General features: G+C 43.8%; 1 protein-coding gene across 2 annotated transcripts in view; it reads left to right on the top strand.

The window, feature by feature from the left end:
• The first annotated feature begins 409 nt into the window (after window positions 1-409).
• LOC140720497 (butyrophilin subfamily 3 member A2-like) overlaps window positions 410-18,219 on the top strand; it is a 68,415-nt gene continuing 50,605 nt past the window's right edge. The window contains exons 1-4 of one of the 2 annotated variants that reach the window (XM_073035353.1): window positions 410-605; window positions 1,642-1,782; window positions 11,792-11,878; window positions 16,596-16,943. In XM_073035353.1, the coding sequence (XP_072891454.1) occupies window positions 11,821-11,878; window positions 16,596-16,943 (406 nt within the window). In that variant the 5' untranslated portion in view covers window positions 410-605; window positions 1,642-1,782; window positions 11,792-11,820. Of the gene's footprint in view, window positions 606-1,543; window positions 1,783-11,791; window positions 11,879-16,595; window positions 16,944-18,219 lie in introns of those variants that run through there. The other variant, XM_073035347.1, reaches the window with a different exon arrangement.

The raw sequence follows: 18,219 nt of genomic DNA, 5'->3' as shown, positions 1-18,219 counted from the left end.
AGCAGCACACTGCCCAATGTAATCCTAGCCAAATCATGGTACAGTTCACAATGTCCAATTAACCTACTCACTGGTTTGTCGTTGGACTGTGGGTGGAAACCAGAGCACCCAGAGGAAACCCACTCGGTCATGGGGAGAACATATAAAATCCTTGTATCTGGGTCGCCTGTACTGTAAAGCATCGTGCTAACCACTGTGCTAATGTGCCAATGGTGGATTTATTGAGTGTGTCTGCAGGAAAATGGAACTCAGGTGTGCATATGGTGACATATATTGACTTTGTTTCAGCACCATTCAGCCAGGTACCCTGTGTCACTCCTGTACACTGACTCATCACCGGCTGGGATTCACCGTGATATAATTGGCAAACTTGTGTAAACTTGTGAGGAGCCATTTCAAAGAAACTTTTGTTTTCCAGCCTCGCTGACAAGCTCCGTGACACAGACTCCGCCTCTGAACTTGAGTTTTATCGGACTTTGACTTTCAACAATAAAACAGGCGAGTCCTCACAGGCAATAAACACACACAAAATCCTGGAGGAACTCAGCAGGCCAGACAGCATCTACGGAAAGCGTACAGTCGACGTTCTGGGCCTAAACCCTTCAGTAGGACTGGGGAAAAAACCTGAGGAGTAGCTTTATGTGGTGGGGGGGGGGGGGGGAGAGAGAAATATGCAAGGTGAGAGGTGAAACCTGAATCGGGAGGGATGAAGTAAAGAGCTGGGAAGTTGATTGGTGAAGGAGACAGAGGGCCATGGAAGAAATAAAAGGGGGGAGGGGGAGAGGAGCACCAGAGGGAGGCAATGGGTGGGTAAAGAGAAAAGGTGAGAGAGGGAAAAGGGGATGGGAAATGGTGAAGGGGAGGGGGTTATTACCAGAAGTTTGAGAAATGATGTTCATGCCATCAGGTTGGAGGCTACCCAAACAGAATATAAAGTGTAATTCCTCCAACAAAGTGTGGCCTCATCACAATAGTGGAGGAGGTCACGGATAGACATATCAGAATGGGAATGGGAAGTGGAATTAAAATGGGTGGCCACTGGGAGATCCTGCTTTTTCTGGCTGATGGAACATAGGTGCTTGGTGTTGGGTCTCACTGATTTACGGGAGGCCACAGTTGGAGCACCGGACACAGTATATAACCACAACAGACTCACAGGTGAAGTGTCACCTCACCTTGAAGGACTGTTTGGGGCCCTGAATAGTAGTGAGGGAGGAGTTGTGGGGCAGGTGTAGCACTTGTTCCGTTTGCAAGGGTAAGTGCCAGGAGGGAGATCAGTGGGGAGGGACAAATGCACAAGGAAGTTGCACATGGAGCGATCCCGACAGAAAACGGAAAGTGGGTTAAAAAGGTGGGGGGAGGGGAAAGACAAACACACGGTGATAGATGAAACTGGGAGGGGGAGCGATGAAGGAACTGGGAAATTGATTGCTGAAAGAAAGACAGGTCTAGAGAAAGGAGAATCTAACGGAGAGAGCAGAAGGCCAGAGAAGAAAGAAAAGGGGGAGGAGCACCAGAGGGAGTTGTCGGGCTGGTATTGTCCTCTCCAATCCCCTACATAGTTTCACTCTTTCCGTCCCGCCCATCTAACTGCATCCATTTTGCGGAAAAGTACAATAGTTTTAATTTTTCCTCTGGCAGCTGCCGTGACGCCGACTTTGTGGTGCTCCTCACCGAGGAAGTTCTGCACTGAGGTCGCTTACTCCACGTTATCGCTGAGCGCTCGTTACAAACTTCCCCACCAGGAGTGGGGAGGGGGATCCGCCTGATGAAGCTAATCCGGTGAGTGGGGCTCAGGATCAGGTCACCGCACGGGAGCCACCTGGACAAAGTGGGTCACTTTCCTCTTTCCGAGCGCAGTCAGTGAGAGGGAGACCCGCCGCTACCGGCCGGCCCACGATCCCCGAGATTGGCTCCGCCTCGTTACCGGAGCCGGAGCGGCGAACCTGTCTGCTCCGGAGAATGGGGAGAGCGAGAGCTCGGCCGGTCAGGGAGGCGGAAGCGCTTAAGACCCTAAGACAAAGGAGCAGAATCCATCATGTGTGATCCCGGATCCCACTGAACCCCACACTCTGTCTTCTTGCCGTACCCTTTGATACCCTGACCAATCAGGAAACTATCAACTTCCGCCTTTAATATACCCACAGACTGGGCCTCCACGGCAGTTTGTGACAGAACATTCCAGAGATTCACGACTCTCTGGCTACAAAAAAAATCCACCATGTCTCCGTTCTGAAAAGTCGCCCCTCAATTTTGAGGCTGTGCCCTCTCGTTCTGGACACGCCCATCACAATGAGCATCCTCTCCACATCCACCTTATCTGGTCATTTCCACATCCGGTAGTTTTCAATGAGATTCCCTCTCCTCTCCCGCATTCTTCTAAATTCCAGTGAGTCCAGGCTCAAAGCTGCCAAACGCTCCTTGTATGTTAACCCCTTCATTCCCGGAATCATCCCCGTGAACGTCATCTGGACTCTCTCCAATGACAACCCATTCTTTCTGAGATATGGGGCCCAAAACTGTTGACAATACTCCAAGTGCAGCCTGACTAGTGTGGTATTATCTCAGCATTATCTCCTTGTTTTATATTGTATTCCCCTTGAAATGAAAAACAGCATTGTTTTCGGGGACTTTTGCATGAGGACTCCTAAGGCCCTTTGCCCCTCTGATGTTTGAATTTTCTCCCCATTCAGATAATTGTCTGCACCTTTGTTCCTTTTACCAAAATGCATTATCATACATTTCCCAACACTATTCCATCTGCCACATTTTTTGCCCATTCTTCCAATTTGTCAAGACCTTCTGCAATCGCATTGCTTCCTCAGCCCTACCGACCCCTTCACCTATTTTTGTATCATCTGCAAACTTTGCCACAAAGTCAATTCCATTATCTAAATCATTGATAAACAATGTGAAAAGTGGCAGTCCCAGTACTGATCCCAGAGGAATACCACTAGTCACTGGCAGCCAACCAGAAAAGGTCCCCTTTATTCCCATTCTCTGCCTCCTGACTGTCAACCATTCCTCTATCTATGTCAGTATCTTTCCTGCAATGTCATGGGATTTTATCTTGTTAAGCAGCCTCATATGTGGCACCTTATCAAATGTTTTCTGAAAATTCCTGTAAGTGACATCCACTGCCTCTCATTTGTCCACCCTGCTTGTTACTTCCTCAAAGAACTCTTAACAGATTGTCAGCAAAGATTTCCCTTTACACTGCAGGGGTGTCAAACTCAAATACACAGTGGGCCAAAATTAAAAAATCGGTACAAGTCGAGGGCTGGACTGGTTCAGCGTTTATTGCAAAACTTATTGAAATGAATTTATTACACATATTAACCTGGAAATAACAAAGCTTAGGTTTTTGCCTACAAAAACAACATTGAACATTAAATAAATAAAAAATCAGTTGCATTTATTTCTTATGGCTTTATCTGCAGCTTTTCCGGAGTAATTTCTAATGAAAACATTTTTCCACAGGCCAACACTCTGTGATTCACACTAGTCTAAGCCAGATACTTGGCATCTCATCTTGGATGCAAGTTCATCAATGTTTGGAGTCAGGCTCTGAGCTGAGGAAATCCTCAGAATTGAGTGAAGGTGTTCATCAGAAAGACGACTCCTGTGTGATGTTTTGTTTATCTTCATCAAAGAGAACAGTTGTTCACACAGATATGTGCTGCCAAACATAGAGAGCATTTGAGCAGCTTGGGTATGCAGCTGGGGCATTGTGTCGGGAATGAAACGTAGAAACTGTGCAGCGCCCACCGAGTCATACTTTGCCTTGAGTGTGTCACTACATTGGAGTTCAATCAGCTCCATTTGTATGTTGGTTGGTGCGTTTTCCACGTCAGCTGCAAATGGATTACTTCAAAGTCGGCAAATCACCGTGTGAAGTCGGCACCAAGTATGCTAAGTTTTTCAGCAAACTTTGCACGTGGGAACACTGCGGTAGAAACCTGCTCTTTCATAGTTTGGCAACACGGAAAATGGCTCAAGTTTTCTTGCTGCATCTGCGTCTCCCACAGGCGCAGCTTGGTTTTAAAAGCCCTCACTGCAGCCTGCATGTCTGTGATCACACGACCCCGCCCCTGAAGCTGCAGGTTGAGCGCATTGAGATGGCTCGTGATGTCACACAGAAACGTCATTTCACAAAGCAACTTTTTATCCCGGAGCTCTGTTGTGTCTTTCCCTTTGCTTTCCATGAACTGACAGATCTCCTCACGCAACTTGAAACATCTTTTCAGCACTTTTCCTTGGCTTAACCATCGCACCTCTGTGTGAGGGCAAATCATTATATTCTGAACCCAACTCCTCCAGAAGCGACTTGAACTCGCGGTGATTCAAACCTTTGGCTCTTATGAAGTTAACTGCTCGTGTTATGGTGCTCATTATATGTTCCATTTTCAAGGCTTTGCCACACAACGATTCCTGGTGTATGATGCAGTGATAAGCTGTCAGCTCACCTGCGCCGTTTTCCTCCCGCATCTTCTCCCGGATCCTGTCCACCAATCCACTCTTTTGACCGCACATCGCGGGCGCTCCATCTGTCGTCAGTCCCACAAGTTTATCTCAAGGCAGCCTCATTATATTTACACATCTGGATACCTCTTCAAAGAGATCTTTTCCAGTAGTTGTGCCATGCATTGATCTTAATCCAAAAGTTCCTCTGTTACACACAGACTTGAGTCCACTCCACGAATGAAAATTGACAATTGGGCAGTATCAGAAGTGTCCCTGCTCTCATCCACAGCAAGGGAATATGCGATGAAATCTCTTCCCTTCCCCACCAGCTGTTGTTGTAGATTGGTGGCAAGCTCACGTACACGGTCAGCAACGGTGTTTCTGCTCAGGCTCACATTTGAAAATGTTTGCCCTTTATCTGGGCACACGACGTCGCAAACTTTCATCATGCAGTTTTTAACAAATTCTCCCTCGGTAAAGGGCCGGGCTGATTTAGCGATCTCTGCTGCCACAATAAAACTAGCCTTTACAGCAGCCTCACTTTGTGTTTTGGCTTTTGTGAACATAGCCTGCTGTGACGCCAGACTTCTTTTCAACTCTTCTACCTTCTGGAGCTTCTGTTTCTTGTCCAGATGCTTGTATTTGTCGTGGTGTTTCGTTTCATAGTGTCGTCTTACGTTATATTCTTTAATTACAGCCACACCGTCTCCGCACACAAGACAAACAGGTTTGCCCTTTATATCTGCGAACATATACTCTGCCTCCCACCTGCCTTGAAAACCCCTGTTTTCAAAGTCCACCTTTCGTTTAGCCATTTTTGGGGTGAGGGATAGCAGAAAGTTGACCACACGTGACTAGCGCCATAAGGATGCTGATGAGAGAGTAAGGCAAGCGCGAGCAATGCACTGGCAGTGCATTGTGGGGTTTGTAGTATTAGTGGTGCATGCAATATACCGGCGGGCCAGCTCTAATAGAAAAAAAATTATTCATTGATGATATTCAGGAAATAAACCAGGGAAACCGAATAAACACTAAAACCCCTGAAAACCTGGTACCTGAATAAACTCAGCATTAGCCATATCATACGCCATAGACGCTTCGATTACTGGGGCCAGCTTTAATAGTAATTAGATATTATCTCGCGGGCCAAAGATAATTCCACAGCGGGCCGGATTTGGCCCGTGGGCCTTGAGTTTGACATATATGCTTTACAGAAACCATGCTGACTTTGACTTATTTTATCATTAGTCTCCAGGTACCCTGAAACCTCATTCATAATAATAAACTCCAACCCTTTCCCAACCTCTGAGGTCAGGCTAACTGGCCTATCATTTCCTTTCTTTTGCCTTCCTCCCTTCTGAAAGAGTGGAGTGATATTTGCAATTCTCCAGTCCTCTGCAACCATGCCAGAATCAAGTGATTCTTGAAAGATCATGTCTGCTGTCTCTGCAGTAACCTCTCTCAGGATTCTGGGATATTGTCCATCTGGTCCAGGTGACTTATCCGCATTAAAATCTTTGAGTTTGCCAGCACTTTTTCCTTTCTAATACTAATGACACTCACTATTGCTCCCTCACACTCATGGACCTCTGGCACACTGCCAGTGTCTGGCACAGTGAAGATTGATGCAAAGAACTCATTAGGTTCATCTGCCATTTCTTTGTCCCTCATTACTACCTCATCAACATCATTTTCCAGTGGCCCAGTATCAACTCTCACCTTCCTTTTACTCTTCATATAACTGAAGAAATATTTTTAGTATCCTGCTTTATGTCATTGGTTAGTTTGCCCTCGTGTTTCATCTTTTCCCTTATGGCTTTTTAAATTTCCTTTTGTTAGATTTTGAAAACTTCCCAGTCATACAAATTCCCACTCACTTTTGCCCTTTCCTTGGCTTTTATGCCATCCTTAACTTCCCTTATCAGCCAGAGTTGACTACCCCTGCCATTTCAGAGCTGGTTCTTCTGAGGGACATATCTATCCTTTGCCTTGTGAACTATTCCCAGAAACTTCAGGCATCTCTGCTCTGCCGTCATCCCTGCCAGTATCCTCCTCCAATCCACCTGGGCAAGCTCCTCTCTCATGCCTCTGTAATTCCCTTTATTCCATTGTGATACTGATACATCTGACATGCTTCTCCCTCTCAAATTGCAGTATGAATTCAATCATATTATGATCACTACCTCCAAAGTATTCCTTTACCTTAAGCTCCATAATAAAATCTGGATTATTAAATAACACCCAATCAAAGATAGCCTTTCCTGTTGTAGGCTTAAGCGCAAGCTACTCTAAAAGTTCATCTTGTAGGCATTCAACAAATTCCCTTTCTTGCGAGCCAACACCAACCTGATTTTCCCAATCCCCTTGCATATTGAAGTCCCCTATTACAATTGTGACATTACCCTTATTACACGCCCATTCCACTCCCTTTGCAATCTCCCTTTGAAAACTGGATGGATCCTGGGGTTTGTTTATTTACAGCAGTGACTTTCAAAGTTCAAAGTAAATTTATTATTGAAGTACATAATTCACCATATACAACACTGATTCATTTTCGAGTGTCCATGTTCAACAGAACCATAGAATAATAACTATAACTGGTTGAACACACCGATTGGGCATTGAACCAGTGTGCAAAATACAACGATCTCTGTAAATACAAAAAGAAAGAAATATCATACGAGGAACGTTTGATAGCTCTTGGTCTGTACTTGCTGGAATTAAGAAGGATGGAGGGTGGGGAATCTCATTGAAAACTTTCGAATGTTGAAAGACCAAGACAGCGTGGATGTGGAAAGGACGTTTCCCATGGTGGGGGAGTCCAGGACAAGCGGGGACAGCCTCAGTATAGAGGAGCGCCGATGTAAAACAGAGACGTGGAGAATTTTCTTCATCCGGAGGGTGATGCATCTGTGGAATTTGTTACCACATATCGTCGTGGAGGCCAGGTCATTGGGTGTATTTAAGGCAGAGATTGATAGGTTGTTGATTGGCCACGGGATCAAAGGTTACGGGGAGAAGGTCGAGGAATGGGGTTGAGGAAGGAAAAAAGAGGATCAGCCGTGATTGAATAGTGGAGCAGACTTGATGGGCCAAATGGCCTAATTCTGCTCCTATATTTTATGGTCTTATAATAAATGAGCAATAAATATCAAGAACATGAGTTATTATGAGCAATTTTGTGGGGACACAGCTGCTTTTTACAAACTCCATGACAGCCATGGTGTATTCATTCATATCCACAAATGAGTCCTTGAACAGGGCCCAGTCTGCTGACTCGAAGCAATCCTGTAGCAGCTCCTCTGTCTCCAGCGACCACCTCTTTGTGGTCCTAATTTCTGAAGCCTTGCTCTTCAGCCTCTTCTGTGACAGCTTTCAGACTGTGACGGGCACTAACTGGCTGGAAGGAGGAAGGAAGGAAACATTCTGTTCCCTGCGCTGAAACTCATTGGCAGGGCTGTGGGGGCTTCCCGGGTCTGGGTGTTGGGACAAACTGCACAGTTCATTGGAGAGATCCCACTCCTCCCTCCGCTTACACTCTTGTTATTTGTGTGTTTCCAGGGCTGTCTTGTTGCACATTTCATATTTCCATCACCTATTGATTCAGTCAGAGGTTGGGACAGGGGTCTTGTTGGAAGTTTTTAAACTCTCATACAGGAGATTGACGGTTAGAGATGAACTGGATATTGTGTGCTGAGAAGAGGAGGACGGCATGAAGCATGTACACCGACAGACTGTTTGGGATGATTGTCTTAATGTCCTGTTTTACTGACTTAAGTGTGATTTGAATTTTCTGAACCTCATATTTTATTTGTTACGAGGGGAGGCCATTTGGGCCAGGGAGTCTGTCTGGAATCCAACAGCAGTAACTTTTGTTCAATTTCCCTGTTATTTCCCCGGATACTTATTACTGTTGAGTGCCAAATGAAGAAGGGGAACTTATAGCAGCCAATTAACCAATCAACCAACCCAACTCTGGGATGTGGGAGGACTCTGGAGCTCCCAGAGGAAACCCATCAGTCTCAGACTGCGCAACTCCCAACAGACAGTCCCAGACAGGTCAGCATGGAGCCAGTGTCATTGATTGAAGTGAAGAAGCAGCACCATTAGTCTTTATAATCTAAAAGTTGCAAGCAATTGTCTCCTAGGACTCTCAGTCCTGTTAGTCACAGTCAGTCTGTGGGAAGCTGTTCCAGACATTTTGAGTGAACACAAATTGCGTCCGGCAGACGTTGTTTGTCCGCAGGCAGTTCCACACATGGGGTGGCTTGGAGAGGTGGATTTTGAGTGAACACAAATTGTGACCGGCAGACGTTGTTTGTCCGCAGGCAGTTCCACACGTGGGGTTGCTTGGAGAGGTGGATTTTCAGCAGCTTGACAAAACACTGACTCTCAAATTCTCCATCCTGATCTAGTCATGGCCAAGAGTTGGTCTGAAATATGAGGGTGATACTCAGTAACTGCGTCCTCAACCTCAAAGAGTCCAAATGGAGAACCCCACTGGATACAGTCCTGATCTGTAAATTGCTGATCCTTCTTATCAAAAGGTCACAGCTCAGGATATTGCTCTTCCCTATTGAAATTAAATCTAAGCTTTTTGAAAGGACATGATTCCATATTGTTTCTTTGGAAAATTTGTTTGCTGATGGCCTTAGCAACACGTCTCTGAACTGTAGTGTGCTCATCACCTGTAAAAGTTAATGCTTTTCTGCAATGCAGGGGACTAACTCTATCTGGCCTCTGGTCACGTTGACTCCTGAAATGGTTGCATGAAGGTTGACATCTAATAATTCAACAAACTCAAGACTGACCTGAGTTCGGCTGCATCAGCTGAAGGTGGGACTTTGATAATTGCATCAGCTTTGCTCTGAGGCCTTGAACTTGAGCATCAGTTTGACAGGCCATGTAATGCTTCAATATTTGTGGAAATTGGCATTTTGCATGCTGACACTGATTCCATTAAGACTACAGTCTGACCGTCACTACTCCTGGTAGCTCCATACTGAAACCAGGATTTCACAGATGAAGCAAAGAACATAATCAGCTGATCCAAAATCTCATCTGTGGTACAGTGCATAAACTCTGGTGCTGTTTAACCTCCACACGCCCTTTGTGTGTGTTAATTGTGGGACATGTCAGTCACTGGATTCAGGCCCATCTGCTGTTCAGTGATGGATGAATTCATCTTACTGAATTCAATCGCCTGTCAAGGTTGCATTAAAATTGAGTTATGTGTATGAACATTCATGTAGCAATTTAGTCCCACAGCATCACTGTTTCACCCTGCTTTGGAATAACTGTAAATAGGAGCCGCCCAATCACAGCTCAAATGGGACAGAATACCATGTCTCTTCAGACAGCCCGGTTCATGCACAACTGCTTCTTTTGAGATCTGGAGAAGAGTTTGGGTCTTGTGGAAGGTGTGAGTGGCTTGTACTTCCACATGGATCTTCACATTGAAATCCTTTAAATTTGGGTGTGTGTGGGGGAGGGGGGCTACTCCATTTGGTGGGGGTCAAACACCTTCCTCCCTTTTAAGCTGAATATCCTTTCTGAGTTTAATGTGAATCCAGTTTAATACCCTGCCCCACTGGCGTCTGTGTTTTCAAACTCCCAGATTACCACAGTGAAGCTGCTCTGTGAATCTAGACACAGCCCCTTATCATTATCATACAGATACTCCTCATTCATATCAGCCATCAGGAATTTAACGCTGGTGTTTCTCTCCCTTCACTGGTGTTTCTCTCCCTTTTGACAGTAGTAACTGTTTTTTCAGTAATAGTTCTGATAACAACCCTGGTCTGCACCCTATCACAGTCATTACACCTTCTCTCCATTGTACAGGACTTTGCAACTTAAAGCAAACTTGTCGTCTTATTTTTCCCATTTTGGTGAAAGGTCCTTGGACCAAAACATTGACTCTTTTTCTTTGCAAATGTTGCCTGGCCTGCTGAATTCTTCAGAAATTTGGTATACACCACAGTATATTTACTTGTATATAATATTCCACTTCTGAATAACAGCAAGTTGTTGAAATTAACAATTTTGTCAACGTTCTCTTTTGTTTCCACAATTTTACCCTTTATTCTCTACCAGGTATTAAAAACCTAGAGTGCACTTAACTCTTCTGGAGTTAATCAATACTTGTCCATTTGTTTAAACTGTGGGGGAATTTCTCCTTGTGTACGTTTTATGGAAAGCAAGAAATAACACAAAATACATTAAGTGCAATTTTTGACAGTGAAAGTCTTGATTGTACTCTGCCACTGTTCGCAGCCTGGTTTTTCAGTTGCTCCATCACTTGCTGGCCCTTTGTGAGAAATGTTGCTGCATGTGTTGGTCATGACAAACTTTGTAGCTCATATAGTATTATTGGTTCAGAGTTTAAATGACCAAGTTGTAATCCTGACCTTAAGGCTTGTTTGTGGAAATTATACATTTTCTCCGTGACTGTGCAGGATTGCCCTGCATGCTTAGCTTCCTCATGCATCCCATAAACTCTCAGATTGGTAGGCTAATTGGTTGCTGTAAATACTGTAATGACCAGAGGAACATTTGGGGAGTTGATGTGAATGTGGGGAGAATAAAATGAATGAGGGAAGGATTAATGTCAGTGGGTGTTTGGTGTTAACACAGACTTTGTGGACCAACTGGCCTGTTTCCATCCTGTTCCATTTTCTAAATCTATCAAAGTCAATAAAGCATGCAAGGAAAAAGGATCTAGTGCTTTCGTGGCATATATGATGAATAAACTCTCCACACAGGAGGGAACAGGAATCCCATGCTTCCTGACAGCTCCTCAGCAACATTTCCCAGTTACAATTCCCATTGGACTTGCCCAGCGCTGGTCAGAGTGTTGTTGAATCTTCACAAACTACTGGTTTAAACATGTACAGGAACAATATTTTTACTAATATGATACTGTGATGATTGTACCTTTATATTACTGAACATTATAGTGTTCTGAATTATGTAAATACATTTTACAAATCTAATTATTGAAACCTTGACAATAATTTGACTATTTTAAATCAAGTTTGTTGGTTAGAAATGTTTCATACATTTCTAAAGTGAGCTGGGGTCTCTGTGCTGAACCTGGTGTCCCTTTGCCCAGTAACTTGTTCCCACCTTGTGTGGAGATGCCAAGGGCATTTTTCACAGGTTAATGGGAGTGGGGTTGGTGAACATTGGTGCTGAGGACAGTGTGGGAGGGGATGCTCACAGCTTCCCCCAAATGACAGGACTAACATCTCTCTCTCTCTCTCTCTCTCTCTCTCTCTCTCCCCCTCACTTACTCCATAACCCCACAACCCCTCCCCTCTCCCAGCTTGTCAGCCTCTCGACTCTTCTGCTGAGATGAGAGTGATTCTCCGCACTCTGCTGTTACTGAACGGGATTCTCATCTCACTCCAGGGTAATTATCACAAAATCTTGTTTGATTATGCTTCTTTATCTCACAGAGTAGACACTTGGAATCAGAAGATGAAGATTTTATATTTATTACCTTATGAAGTTGTCCACACTACTTAATTGCAATAAATGAATGTCCCATTCCTCTCCTTGAAAGTGAGATTATTGATGTCTGTAATTACAAAAAAGTTTTCAAGTGCCTCTTATTTGGTTACAAAATATAAATTGCTAATATTCATATGAATTAATTTGTGAGATAGATGAAATGTATGAGCATTGAGTTTAGTTTTTGGTGTGTATCTAACCATTTCTGCTACAACTCCCAATAAACATCTAGACACATACATGCGCCAACAAACACACGCACACACAGACACAGACACACAGACACACAATTCTGCAGATACTGGAAATCCAGAGTAACTCAGCAAGTGCTGGAGGAATTCTGACAGGTCAGGCAGCATCTATGGAGAAGAATTAGAAGTCACTGTTTCGGGCTGAAACCCTTCATCGGGACTCCAGTGGTCCTGGATTCCTACGATTCCTTGCTGGGCCTTTCCCTTTTTACCAGCATTGCGTTTGGTGGATCAGACACACCCTGTATAGGAATCCCTTCCCCAGCAGTGTCTGAATGGCAGAACACCCTCCCCAGAAACACTGGGAGGCCGTCACCAGAAGTAACGGGGCAGTTCAAGGAAGCTAAACATCAGCACATCCTCAAGAATAATTGATGTACCAATCTTGTAAATTGAGGAAGCAAAGTTTGGTTTGCATCCAGCAATATTTGTGAGGCCGGGTCATCATTAGGCTCTGTGCCAAATTCATGGCGTATGAATGATATGATATCTGTAAAGGAATGTTAAACAGGCCGTGAATAACAAGTCAGGAATTAAGTCAGACTGGCCTTTCAAAGTGAAGATCCAACTAAATGTTGGTGGTTGTTAATTATGTATATTTCCTCTAATTACATTACCCTACAACACCCCCCTCCACATAATTCACTAAAACCGGCATTGTGAACCTGTCTGGAGTTTGGACGAGCCGCCCAGCTCAGGTTCTGTGTTCCATGGGAGGAGGAACAGCAGGTGCCTCGGCTCCTCCAGAGGAGTGTTGACACACTCATGGTCATGTTGTGACACCAGGTGCATGGTAGCAGAATCCTCCAAATCCTGGTGGGTCGGTTTAAGGCGATCTGCTGAAATATATTCAGGTTTACCCCTCTTATCTGTGATAACGGTCTTTTCTCCCCATTCCAAAATGTGGAACGGACCATCATTAGGGGGCCTAAGGGGATGTTAATGTGCATCATGGTAGACGAACACAAATGAGGCAGAATGTAGGTCAACAGGAATCCAAGAGTGCTGTACACCATGATGGGAGGTAGGAATAGGTGGAAAGGATTTGAATTTACTGAGGAAGGTGGAATGCTTTGAATGGTCGACAAGGCAGTCGTGGTGTCAGGAATGAATTCACCTGGCACTCGGAATGTCTGCCCTTATACCAACAGCCATGGATGACTGCAGGTCCTCTTGGAGTTGTTCTGAGCCCCAGGAGGACCCACGGGAGATGATCATGCCAACACCCATAGGTCAGGGAGCCCTCAGAGCAGCCTTTCAGGAGCGGTGAAACCACTCACATAGGCCATTGGACTGTGGGGAGACGCTGTGGTGTGAGGAACCATCTCTGCTAAATTCCAGAGTGTGTTGGTAACTTGTCATCAGGAACTTGCATCTGCCTAATTCTAGTATATATCTCCAAGTCACAGAGGAAAATTGTCATGTAGATATTTAGAGCAGCCTTTCTCAAACTTTTTCCCTGGAGGAACTGTTGAAATAATTTTTAGGTCTATGGGAGCCCCTGCATAAAATTTATATCTAAAGCTCACAAGTGCATTAGTGTGATCAGTAGGTTGTAGATATAATAATCCAAAAATAATTCTCAATGCTCTTTTGAGTAGAGAATGTATTTTTCGCTGACCTTTCTTGAAAAGAAAACAGATAGTTTAGCTTAACTTATCTTTCTTGAAATTAATCTCTTTCTTTTCCTTCCATAAATTTTAAAAATTCATTAGGCAAACAAAATTTTTTTCAACTCTGGGTCAAACCTAAGATAAATTTTTCAGTTCTGGGTCAAACTTGAGATAAGCACAAGTGGATTTCACCTTCAACTGAAGTGAGATGATTTTTATCCTTGCTCTTGTTGCTTGTTCAGCAAGAAAAAGTTTGCTCACACGTGTAAGAGGTTGAAAACTGCAGCAAAATGTTCATTGCTTTCCGATGAATGGCAGGATACTCTTCTACAGAAATCCAGAACTTGTCCAGGGTCAGGTCAGTAAATCTAATCTTGAGTGCACGATCAGAGTGCAGCTCACAAAGTTCATCCTCTTCTCTCAAAGTCAGGTTCTCAGGCTGAGCAGAAGATTCAGAGAAAGGTTCCCTCAACCAGTCATACTCTTGTGTTGAAATGGAGAGAAATGACTGTTTAATTTTGTTCTGCAGTTCTTCCAGGTGGTTTTCAATAAAAGTCAAGACTTTCTGATATCCGTTCTCACTCTCAAGCCCAAACAGCAGTGGAAACACATCAAGATTTTTTTTTCTGCAATGTGATTTTTCAAAGGATTCAGTTTCCTTTTAACTCCAAGAAACTTGTCATGAAGTCAGAACATTTTCTCCAGGACATTGCAGAGCCTTGTTCAACTGGTTCATATGATGAAAAATGTCTGTTAAGTAGCTAGTTTCTGAAGCCATTCTTCATCTTCAAAGCACTCAGCAAAATCTGGCCTACTATTTTCTAGAAAGTACTCCTGCAATTCACCTTTCACTCAGACACCCTGTTGAAAACTCTTACTCTGTTTGGCCACTAGATTTCTGTATGTAGCAGGAGATCGGTGTGCTCTTTGTCCAGGGTTTCTCACAGTTCTTTAAACATTCTCCAGTGAACTGGTCTTAAAGCTACTTAATAACATGCTTCCTGAATTCTTTAAATGACAGTAAATTTATTTTCAAAGCTTTAATCTTTTTTTAGAGATTCCAATAGCTATTTAAAATAATCAGCACAATTATGTGTCAAATGGCTGTGATTTGTAGTTAAGTGTCTTTTCAATGTTGCTAGAGACATTGCTGCATTTATAAGTTGTTTGCCACAGACTAGGCTCAATGGAATCAGACAACGTGGATCACCAGTCCATGTAAAACCCATTGATGAGCAGCTCTCATTGTATAAACGGACTTTTGTCTGTCCATTGTTGCACTATCGCAATGAAATGACTCAGAAGATTGTAATTCTGCTTCATTAACCTTATCAGAAATGACCATAGGCCTAGGCCAAGTACCCTCTTCCATCTCACACCTCCTCTTCAGAAATCGCCACACTGGACCAACTTCACAGTGAAAATTTCCCTCCAAATTTTCTACTTGGCCTGTAGTTTGTTCACTCCCAAAAGTCAGTTGGTGGTGTGTAAGGGGAAGTCGGGTGAGGTCACGCCTACCGTCCACTTCTCCGTGCTCTCACCAATTATCAACGTCCTCCAGATCTCAGGTCAAAAACTGAGAATGGACTCAACCAAATAAACACTGTCCTACTGCACACTGCCATAATGGGCTGAGATTGCCAATGGGGCTGCTCGGTCACTGCCCACCACTCTGAGCGCTAGCATCACGCATTGCGCGAAGTTCAAAAACGATATTTTTTTTAACATCATGATCATGATCTCTCGCGGAACCCTGGCTGAGAAACCTGCAAACGATTGATGAAGGTCAATACACTGTTTGCCTGCTTAACACGGAGACAACCTGCGCAGCTGCTTTGAGTGTTCAATGGATTCGGACCCCGATCTCTCTGATCCTCCAAACTGCCAAGAGTCATTAATACTATATTCTGCTATCATATTTGACCTACCAAAATGAACCGCCTCTCATTTACCTGGGTTGAACTCCATCTGCCACTTCTCAGCCCAGTTTTGCATCCTATGGATGTCCCACTGTAACCTCTGACAGCCTTCCACACTATCCACAGCACTTCCAACCTCTGTGTCATCATGTTCGATTGAGAGTAACGATGGAGCCTCAAGATCCCAGGAGTGATGTTTAATTGGGAGTAGTGATGGAGCCTCAAGTTTTTGCAGTTTATATTAAAAAAATGACGATTGGACAATGTCAATATAAAGTTGGTACTTCAACCCTCAAAAGTTGGACTTTGAGCACTTGGAATGCAATAAACTTCCCTCATCAATTTTCTTGTTTGTAATTTGGGCTTTTCTGTCCAGCTTCGGCCTGGTTGGATTTCACATAGAGATTTCCGTGCTGAGTTCCACCCACACCATTACCCACCCTCAGACCCAAACCATCCCTTTCTTCATGCCTGTTGGGTGGGTTGTGGTGGAGTAGCTGTGGGATGTTATTTTCCACCCCCAGTGCTCTGTGGGATGCCAAAACTATTTTGATGGTTCGAGGGGATAGGGTAGAAGTAGGGGCAGAACCAATATTTTTTTAATATTGTTATTATAATCCGTAGTAAATTTATATACAAACTTGTGTTAAAACCAGCTACTAACTTACCCATTTCAGTTTGATCGTTTGTAATCAAAATCGTAATACTTATTGAGATTCTTTTCATTTGAGTTCACAGTCCTGGTTGTGTTGTAGTTGAACTGTATATTGGGTAACAAGTTCCTCATCAATGTTCAATATGGGTTCCTTGTCTTATCAATTATTTCTCTCCAGGTGATTTTTTCCTATTTGTACCCGATGAGCCTTTTGTAGCCATTGCAGGTGAAGATGTTGTACTGGAATGTGAGCTGCTCCCACCAACCTCTGCCAGCAACATGGCAGTGCAGTGGCTGAAATCAGGTCTCAGCTCACCCATCCACGTGTACAGACATGGACAAGATGACCCCCTCGCTCAACACCAGGATTACAGAGGAAGGACAGAACTGTTTAAAGATGAAATTACCAAAGGAAACGTTTCCCTCAGAATAAAGAACGTAAGGCGAGATGATGAAGGACAATATATATGTTCAGTTGAAGACAGAACTAACTTCAAACAATCTGCAGTTGAACTGCGTGTTCTCGGTGAGTATTATTGCCATTTGTACCAAGATATAGTGGGAAGCTTTTGTTTTGCATGCCATCCAGGTAGATCATTTCAACATAAGTATATTGAGGTAGTAAAATGAAATCAATGTGTGATATAGTGTTGTTGTTGCAGAGAAATTTCAGTGCAAGTAATTACACAGTTACACAATGAGGTGTGAGGGCAGCATTGATCTAGATTGGGAGTACAAGTGTTCAAATGGTAGTGTGTGAGAGATCTATTCAAGAGTTTGATAAACATGGCATAGAAACTGTCCTCGAGTCTGGTGGTTCGTTCTCTCTGGGCTTTGTATCTTCTACTCAATAGGAGGGGTAAAAGAGAGAATGACCAGGGTGCGTCGGGGCTGGGATTATATCGGCTGCTTTTCCAACCCAGTGGGAGTTGTAGACAGAATCAGTGGAAGATTCTGGTTTGCATGAAGGACCAGGCTTTGTTCACAACTCTTCAGTTTCTTCTCAAACCTTAGTCTCAGAGTCATAGAAAATTTCAACACAGAAACAGGCCCTTTGGCCCATGTAGTCCATGCTGGACCATTTAAATTGCCTACCCCCATCGACTTGTACTGGGACCATGGCCCTCCACACTCCTGCCAACCATGTACAGTCCCTAACCAAACTTCTCTTAAGCACTGAAATTGACCTTGCATGCTCTGCTTGTGTTGGCAGCTTGTTCCACACTCTCACGAACCTCCGAGTGAAGAAGTTTCCCCTCATGAGCCCATTAAACTTTTCACCTTTCACCCTTAACTCATGAGCTGATTGTAGTCCCACCCCACCTCAATGGAAAAAGACTGCTTGCATTTATCCTATCTATACCCCTCATAATATTGTATACCTCTGTCAAATCTTACTTCTATCTTCTATGTTCCAAGGAATAAAGTGCTAACCAATTCAATCTTTCCTTGTAACTGAGATCATCCAGACCCGGCAACATTCTTGTAAATTTTCTTTGTATTCTTTCAAATTTATTTACATCTTTCCTGTAGGTTGGTGACCAAAACTGTACACAATACTCCAAATTATACAACTTCAACATAGCAGCTAGCTCCTGTAGTCAAAACTTTGATTTACGAAACACAATGTGCCAAAAATTTTCTTAATGACCCTATCAACCTATGACACTGCTTTCAACAAATTCTGGATCTGTATTCCCAGATTCCGTTGTTCCACCGCACCCTTCAGTGTCCTATCACTCACTGTGTGAGACCTATCCTGGTTGGTCCTATGAAGATTAACACTTTGCACTTGCCTGTAT

Source organism: Hemitrygon akajei, chromosome 2, assembly GCF_048418815.1.
Source record: "Hemitrygon akajei chromosome 2, sHemAka1.3, whole genome shotgun sequence".
In the NCBI taxonomy this organism is placed as follows: Eukaryota; Metazoa; Chordata; class Chondrichthyes; order Myliobatiformes; family Dasyatidae; genus Hemitrygon; species Hemitrygon akajei.
The sequence above is the reverse complement of the archived record's forward strand: the minus strand, read 5'-3'. Positions and strand labels throughout refer to the sequence as shown.